Here is an 8,341-nt window from a genome sequence, read left to right as displayed (position 1 = left end):
TTCAGGTAGGAGATACTTGAGGGGAAGTCAGGCAATTCGCTTAAAAGAACTGGGTAATTTCCGAGACCAGCAATTGGGTGAAGGGATTGGAGCATGTGTGAATTCTCCTCACACAGGGGGAGGAATGCTCCGCCTGCGCCTCCCTTACAGCCCTGAGGACAGTGCAAATTTGGCCACTTAACTGTGGCTTCACTTTAGGCTTCCGGCCTTGGCTCAAGGCGGGAAAACTCCAATTAAAGCCCAGCTAGATTGGTGCAAAAGGTATTTGTGAGGTAAACATGAGAAGACAAATGTTTTTTTCTTGTTCCCTTTTCTTGCATTTTTAGCTTTCTCTTTGATTTCTTCTGTCTTTTTTCTCACTTTATATTAATCTGGTTTTTTAAATAAAATATTTAATACAGTTATACCACGCTCACACAAAAAAAGAGTCCGGGTTTCAATGTTGTGGTTGCGTCTGCCATTCTGTTTTGACTCCCGCCCGGAGCTCCAAGGAATAACCCCAGGAACTAAGTAAGAAAATCTACCTGACAACGAAGCCCAAATGCAGATTTGGGGCCTTTCTCAGCAAGAATTCAGCACTTGTTGATTTTAAATATTCCATTTCTACCTTTCTTGTTGAATTAGGCGATCAAGTTCATCTGAAGAACAGAATGACAGGGTTTACAGGGGCCTGTCAGGGTGGGCGAGGGGACCCCATGAATCTCATAAGACTGGGGTTTTTGTGGTGTATGTAAACTTGGGGGGCTTTGAGGGCACCCTCATGACTCCTCTCCCCTTTGTTTTTCTTTCTCTTTCTGGACTTCACAGGCCAAAAAATGAATCACTCCTCAAGGAGTTAAGACTTGCTGCCCTGTAGACCTTTGTGTGTTACAAGAAGAATTAAGACTACAAGAGCAGCCTCAGTTTAGCAAATGAGCACCAATTCTATTTTGTTTGTTTGTTTGTTTTCAACAGACACGTGTCCTGCCTCCCATGAACTTGTCCTGAAAACCGTTGAGAGTATTGGATATGTTTTCATTTGATTTTTATCTGGCCTTCTAAATTAGGATGAAGTCTGGCTTTGACTAGACTGCTTATTCTTCTCCTTTTCCACATATAGATGTAAATACCTGGGCAATTTTAAAGACTGTGTACTTCAATCCACAGAATTTGGGAAGTTGAAATCCTCTGTCTCAGCTGCCCTGATGGAGGAAACCCAGCAGCAACGCATCAGGGTCCATCCGGGCACCCTGAGGAGTCCTCAGATTGTGAACAGTTAATGGAGTGTGCGCATCGGTCATAACTCATGACGGTCATAAATTGGATCAGCCACCAGTGCGATTTTACAACTTTTTTTGAGACGGTTGTAAAGCAACTGCCACAGTCATTAAGTGAAGCAAGGGTTCGCTTTAGGCCAGTTTTGCTGAAAAAAATGCTGCTTTTTAAGAAAAGAGGCATAAAATGCTGGAAATGGTCATATATACAGCCCGGTTGCCAAGCTCCCAAGCTTTGAATCCAGGTCATAAATGCCCCCCCCCGGGGATGGGGGGGATAGGGGTGTCCTTCACAACTTCAAATGGTCAATGACTGACCAGCTGCAAGTCAAAGACTAGTGTTTTATTATATAAATTATAGAAAAAAATAATAAAAACAGCCTTATTGTTGCAGTAGTTATTAACACGGTTATTAAAACAGACAATTTTCTTCCTTTTGATTAGTTTATTATTTGCATAAAAGGAATACATCGACCGTGCTGGAGCTAGGAAAAATGCCCCAGGCTGCCTGAGCCACCAGCCACAGGTGCCAGGAGGGGGGAGCCCAAACCAGCCCGCGCCCCATCTTTGGCACAGCCTCGGTCGTGGGAACCCGGAGGAACATTGTCCATGGGGTCGCGATGGGTCGGACACGACTTCGCAATTAACAACAACAACAACGGTCCTGGGAGCCAGGAGGCCCAGCCCCTCAGGGACCGAAAAGGCGAGTAAAACCCGAGTTTGCCGCAGGGCCAGAGAAGGTTCCCCACTTCGGGGCGGCGGGGCCCTGGCTCCTCGGCCGAGGCATTCGTGCCGACTTTCAGCCTGGTTTCTCGGGTGGGCAGACCGCCCCAGGCGGCCGTTCCCGCGGGAGTGGGGTCTCCGCCGAGGGCCGGAGCAGCCTGCAGAGACTCGCGGCGGCTGCGGGCAGGTCGGAGGCGCTCTCGGTGCCTTCCCGTCCGCGATCTTGAGCTGAGCCCGGGAAGTGCCGTCCGAAAGCCGCCTCGACCCCCAGGCCGGATCGTGGGGCCCGCCGCCAGCCCAGAGCCCGCCTGGCCGCCCCCAAGAGATGCGCAGCAGCCCGTCCAAGTTTGCGCTCAGCCGCCCCCGCCCCGCCCCGCCCCGCCAAGCCCGCCAGGAGCTTCACCGCCCCCCCTCCGCGCCCAGCTGCCCCTTCCCCGGGCCCCGCCCTCCCCGGGACTGCGGGGGGGCTTGTGCGGGGGGGGCGCCCGGGTCTCTCATCGCGCCTGCTGTCTGCGCCGGGTCCAGCTGGCGCCCAGCCCAGCGGCTCCGCAGAGGCGCCGGTACCCGGCGGAGCGTGGCCGTGCCTGGCTGGCTGGCAGACGGCCGGCGCGGATTCCCTGGCCCCGCCGCCGCTCGCCCCACCTTCTGCGCCGGAGATCGACAGCGCGGAGGAGCGGCAGCCGCAGCCGCGCACAAGCGCCGCGGCGCGCCCGGCTGGCCAGCCGCAGGGAGGAGGCGGGAGCCCGCAGGAGCTCCGCAGAGGAGCCGCCGCCGCCGCCCCGCAACAGGTGCCCGGGGGATGCGCGCCCCGCAGACCAGCGCCAGGGGCAGCCCCTCCGCGGCCGGGGCGCGAGGCGGGCAGGATGAGCTCGGCCACGGCAGGTAGGCGCGGGGCGGGCGGGTCTGGCCGGGCGGCCACGTCCGACTGCGGCGGCTGCGGCTGCCGCCCCTCCGGGGAAGCGGGGGAGGGCGTCCCCCTGCCCCACCCCGCCGGGCCCGGGAAGGCCAGGCAGGCCGAGCCGCGCGGGCGGGGGGATGGGCGAGGGGGCTTCCGAGCGCTGCCGGCCCCTCCGGGCGCCCCCCGCGGCCCAGGCACCGCTGCGCTTGGCAGGTGCCGGTGCCCTCCGGCGCCGCTCTCCGGCCGCTGCGGCTGCGGCCCCGGCGGAAGCAGGCTGGGCTCGGAAGGCTCCGCGAGGCGCCGGGTCTGTCCGCCGGGCGCCTCGGCCGCAGCCCCTCCCCGGCGGGGCGGCCTGGGCGTTGCTGGGAGCAGGTGTCGCAGCGACGGGAAGCCCCCGGCTGCCTCCTGCGGCGCTGCCCTCCGCCCCGACCCTCAGGCCGCAATGGGGGGCTTAGCTCGGCTTTCCCTTTCGGGCACCGGGCGCGGCGCTAATATCCGGCTCGGGGAGACGATTCTGCGATGCAGACATTCCAGGCGGAGAGGGTCGCCGTTGCGGGCGTGGGGAGCCCGTGGCCCTCGAGCGGCTCCTGAACTACAACTCCCGGCATCCCTCGGGGTCGACCGGTCCGAAGTCCGGGAGCGGAGCGTTCTCAGGAGCATCACCCGAGGCCTCTCCGGGTTTGCTCGGCTGCAGCAAATTCAGGGCAAGCAATGGCGGTGAATTTGCCAATAGCAGCAAAAAGACAGGCGAGGGCGGGGGACTGGACGAGGGGGGGCACCTCCTGCCCCTGGGAGGACCCCCCAGTCCCTGCTCTGCCTTCCAGCAGCCGCCCCTCCCTCTGGCCTGGCAGCCAAGAAAGCGGAAGGCCGGCCCTCCCGCCTCCCCCAGTGGGACGCCCGTCTGGGTGCTGGGCGCCCCGGGCCAGGAGGGCTGCAGCTGAGAAGGGCCCCCGGGGGCAGAAAGGGCAGAGCTGGGGAGCCTGCTGAGGGTCAGCCCCACACTTCAGTGGTCCAAAGACTGGGGAAGGGCCTACTCTCCTCAGGGCCCAGGAAGAGCAAACCCACTAGATCTCCCTGGACTCCACCCGCGGATGGGAGATCTAGAAGATCCTGGAGGGAGAGGAATGGCAAGAGGCAGTCATGGGGGCAGACGAGGGAGGCCTTGGATGCCCAGCATGGTGGCTCCTGAGAAGGTGAGCAGGCGCAGGTGGCCCAGCTGCCCGTGGCAGCTCCAAGAGCTCCTGACAGAAGCCCCCCCCCATCCCCCCATGCAGCGAGTCTTGCCCTGTCAGCTGCCTCTCAAGAGGGAGGGTGAGGCACCAAGAGAGAGAAAGAAGAGGGATTGCCCCCCCCAATCAGGTCCCACAAGAAAAAGAAAAAGACTCAAAAGTCCCACTATGAGATCTATATGGATTCCAAACAGTGGCGTCTTCTTGCTGGAATCCTTATACTGGGGCTTCTTTTCGCTTTAAAATCTTACTAGAGGGAATGCTACTGTTGTATTTCAGTTCAGGTTGCTGCCAAAGTCTTGGGCCAGATTGCCTTCAGCACCAGCCTCAGGCCCATCCCAGAGAGACCCTTTAAACACAGAGGCTCCTGACCACCTGAGATTATTCCCAGAAATGCTGGAGGGAACCGCCTGCCGTAGAAAAGGCAGTATAAGCAGGCAGTGGAGAGGCCAGAGCGGGGACTTTGGCTGTTTTAATCAAATGACTTAAATACGTTTGTTATCTGTAATTTGTGGTGCTTCAAAATGCTGCTATGTTTTGCTGTTAATTTGCACAATACATGGATTTCTGCCAATCTGATTAGTAGGCTACATTGAGTGGGTTGGATGGCATGACAGGTAAGGGAGTACAAAAATCATGGAAAGGGACTCAGGGGTTCCTGTTAAACTGGAGGGATGGAAGAGTGCTGAAAAGTTCGGCCCACTGAAACATTTTAAATAATGTGTTTGATGAGGGAGGTAAAGGATGCTTATCAAGTTTGCAGATGACATAAATCGAGCGGGATGGTTAATATTCCAATAGACAGAAATAAACTACAAAACTGTCTTGGTGGATTAGAGAAACGAGCAGAAGGAAATGTCTTTAATTTAAAAATCAGAAATGAAATGTCCAGGTATAAAATAGGGGATATTCACAAAGAAGACATTTGAATTATAGTTGACAGTAAATTGAATAAGATTCATTAGTCTGACACAGCTGTGAAAAAGGGCTGCAGATTCCAAATGACAAAAGCTCCACTCTCTTTGGGTTGGATATACCCCACCCCTGCCCTGCGGACAGGACTCTCGGAAGGATCGGAGGAGAGCATCAGAGAGGCCTGGAGGCCTGGAGAAATAGGAGAGTCCCTGAAGGGAGATTCTTCGGATGGACTTGGTTAGCCTTGAGAAGACAGAGGGGGCTATGCTAGCCCTCTTCAAACACCTGAAAAGGTGTCGGGCAAGAGAAAATTAAGGGGGGGGGAAATTGGGTCAAAATCTTTTAGTGTAAGCTCGTGAAATAGTTGAGCAATGGGTTCAACAAAGAAGCCGTTTGCCCTCTGAAGCAGGACAGGTGGGGGCATTTTTAGCCAAGCATGTTGATTAATTTGATTTACACAGCCCCCCAGACTCTTGCCTGGACCAGAGACAGACAGGAGAAGCGTGCTGGTGCCCTTTGCCCCTAGGAATCTTGCACCGTCTTTGGCTACAAGAGGAGGCGTCTTCACATGCTCTGCCTGTCTTGTTTCTACTTCACCTATTGCTAGTTCAATGTGTCTCTGTTTGAGGGAGCTTCTCTTTCTCGTGTTTCTTCAATGGGAGAAGGTATCGTGATTGGGTCTGCAACTGGCGCACGGGGCACAGGATCCATGATGCACCCACTCAAAGGATGGAACAGCGAGCGTAGCTCTCTCTGAGGAGAGCAGGGCCAGCTGAGGGTCAAGCCTCAGGATCTCAACCCAACAGCCGCTAGCAGACAATCCCTCTGCCCTATTCCCTGTTCCCTCTTCCAGGTCAGTTTTACAGTGCTGGTTGAGGTGCAGACAATTGCAGAAACCTAACACACACACACACACACAAGTCAGGTTAATGGACAAGATCCAGGCACATGGGAAACACTCAAATATTGTCCGTTTGGAAAAACAACAAAAGACTAGAGTGTGGCCGCTTGAGGATTACGAGGCCATAGAACTGGCGAGGACCCTGGTGAAACTATCCCTGCTGCTGCTGCTGCTGCTGCTGCTGTGGAAATGCCAGAGGCAGCCAGAGGCACGGAAGTTCTGGACACAAAGGCCTTTCTTGCACGGAGAATTAGAGGAAAACATTGCTGTGGTTTGTTTTGTTGATTCATTCATTTATTTAACAGAATAATAGAGTTAGAAGGGACCTTGGAGGTCTTCTATACCAGGCAGGAAATCCTACATCATTTCAGACAAATGTTTGTCCAGTCTCCTCTTAAAAACTTCCAGTGTTGGAGCATCCACCGCTTCTTGAGGCAAGTTGTTCCACTGATTAATTGTTCTGTCAGGAAATTTCTCCTTAGTTCTGGGTTGCTTCTCTCCTTGATGCGTTTCCATCCATTGCTTCTTGTCCTGCCTTCAGGTGCTTTGAAGAATAGCTTGATTCCCGCTTCCTTGGGGCAGCCCCTGAGATTTTGGAAGACTGCTATCCTGTCTCCCCCTCGTCCTTCTCTTCGTTAAACTAGACATATTGAGTTCCCGCAACCGTTCTTCATATGTTTTGGCCTCCAGTCAAATCTTTATGGCTCTTCCAGTCAAGTCTTTGTGGCTCTTCTCTGCACTCTTTCCGGAATCTCAACATCTTTTTTACATTGTGGCGACCAAATTAATCCAATCTGGGTGAAAAGCCTCTTGGGATTTTGGAGACTGAAAGAGATGAAGAAAGAAGTCAGCTCCTCAACTGAACGCGGCATTTGGTTTAGAGCACCTGGAGGCTCCTCCGGTCAGCCTCCTTGTGGAAGCCAAATTTCCCAAGGGAAGATTGAACAGCGAAGCTGGGAACAGGAAATAGAGGAGCAGAGTTGGGGAGCTCCTGGATGTGTCGACACAAACTAGACCAGAGACGGTCACAGTGGGGAGAACCGAAGGCAGGAAAACAAGTGCCAGGCTAACACAAGCAGGACTGCAGCCAGAGGGCTGGGCGGAGGGCTTAACTCCTGGGGGATGAATTGAGCTGAAGTCGAATCTGCCAGCCAGCAGCTACCTTGAACCATCCGGCCACCTGGATTCAGACTGAGCTGAGGATAGTCTACAAGTGGACATCACATCGGTGCAGCAATTGGCCATAACCCGTGGCTGAATAGGTTTTGTCTGGCCAATTATGAAGCCACAGGGGCTTGCAAATCACTAGAAGAGCAGCCAGAACAAAAGCTTCTGCCTTTTAATAAAAAAAGGGCCGCCAGCCTCTCCCTGATTTCTGGCTACTATCTTTGGAGTGGCTGAACTCAAGCTTGTGCTAATTTTAGGAGAGACAAAGGTGGTATTCAGTTCTCACAGAAAGAAGGAATTCATTACTGTGAAGAGAGGAGCAACTGACGCCAAACAGTCCTAGTTCTGGATTTACAAACTCCAGACATGTCCGTCTGCAGGACTGGCTCCCAAAAGCTGTTGGCGGCTGATGCTCTGAGGACCCTGGGAGAAGATGGTGGCCAAGAGGAGGAGAACGGCCTCTTCTCCTCCCATTGGCCACCACAAAGGCCGATGCTGGGAGATAGATCAAGGGAAGCCCCTGCCTCCGTCCATCGGTGAGTCTCGTCTTCCAACTGGTCTGTTGTTATCTGAAGGACCCCTTGCGTGTGTGAGGGTCAGGGCCCTTTCATTTCTCTTGTCCCCTGCTTGCCCCCCTGCCCACAGCTTGCCTCTCTCTATCTAGTAGCCTAGTTAGAAGTGAAACTTTCCTAGTCTGCATATTTCTTCTTAACAAATGGAACTTTCCCTAAAAACAGTGTAAGGAGTATCTGCCAGCATTCACTGAAACACAGGCTTAAATCTCCAAGGTAACTATTTTTTGAGCATTTTATTCTCTTTAAAATGACTTTCTGCTGCATAATTACCATCATTAATTTAGCCCAGGAGAACATCCTCTCTCCAGGCTCCTGCTGGGTGTAGATCCACAATGCCAAGCTTACTTGCAGCCAAGGAGGGCAGCAATCCAATTAAAGCCTGGATGGGTAGGAGAGACACCGCTCGAGCATCAGTCCTGGTGCAGCCAGGCCACCATGAAGGGTCCGGCTTTGATAGGAAGGCAACGTACTGGGCAAGTTCACAAGCAAACAACCTGATGCCTGAACGATCATAAAAATAGGGGACAAGTAGACAAATAGCCTCTCTTATTCCATATAAAACACTTTACTTTACACACCCTGTAGGAAATGAAAATGATTATCGCTCTTAATTTCATTAAGGTAATTATCCGATGATAGTTAAGGCGGTCTGGTGGCCTAGAGGGGAAGACCCTCTCCTC

General features: G+C 53.9%; 1 protein-coding gene across 5 annotated transcripts in view; it reads left to right on the top strand.

Annotated features, from left to right (window-relative positions):
* The first annotated feature begins 1,718 nt into the window (after positions 1 to 1,718).
* ABLIM2 (actin binding LIM protein family member 2) overlaps positions 1,719 to 8,341 on the top strand; it is a 34,228-nt gene continuing 27,605 nt past the window's right edge. The window contains exon 1 of one of the 5 annotated variants that reach the window (XM_039335879.1): positions 1,719 to 1,956. In XM_039335879.1, the coding sequence (XP_039191813.1) occupies positions 1,863 to 1,956 (94 nt within the window). In that variant the 5' untranslated portion in view covers positions 1,719 to 1,862. Of the gene's footprint in view, positions 1,957 to 2,611; positions 2,859 to 8,341 lie in introns of those variants that run through there. The other 4 variants (XM_039335883.1, XM_039335882.1, XM_039335881.1 and 1 more) reach the window with 4 other exon arrangements.

Source organism: Crotalus tigris, unplaced genomic scaffold (genome assembly GCF_016545835.1).
Source record: "Crotalus tigris isolate CLP2741 ecotype Arizona unplaced genomic scaffold, ASM1654583v1 scf7180000017663.5292952, whole genome shotgun sequence".
NCBI lineage: Eukaryota > Metazoa > Chordata > Lepidosauria > Squamata > Viperidae > Crotalus > Crotalus tigris.
The sequence above is the reverse complement of the archived record's forward strand: the minus strand, read 5'-3'. Positions and strand labels throughout refer to the sequence as shown.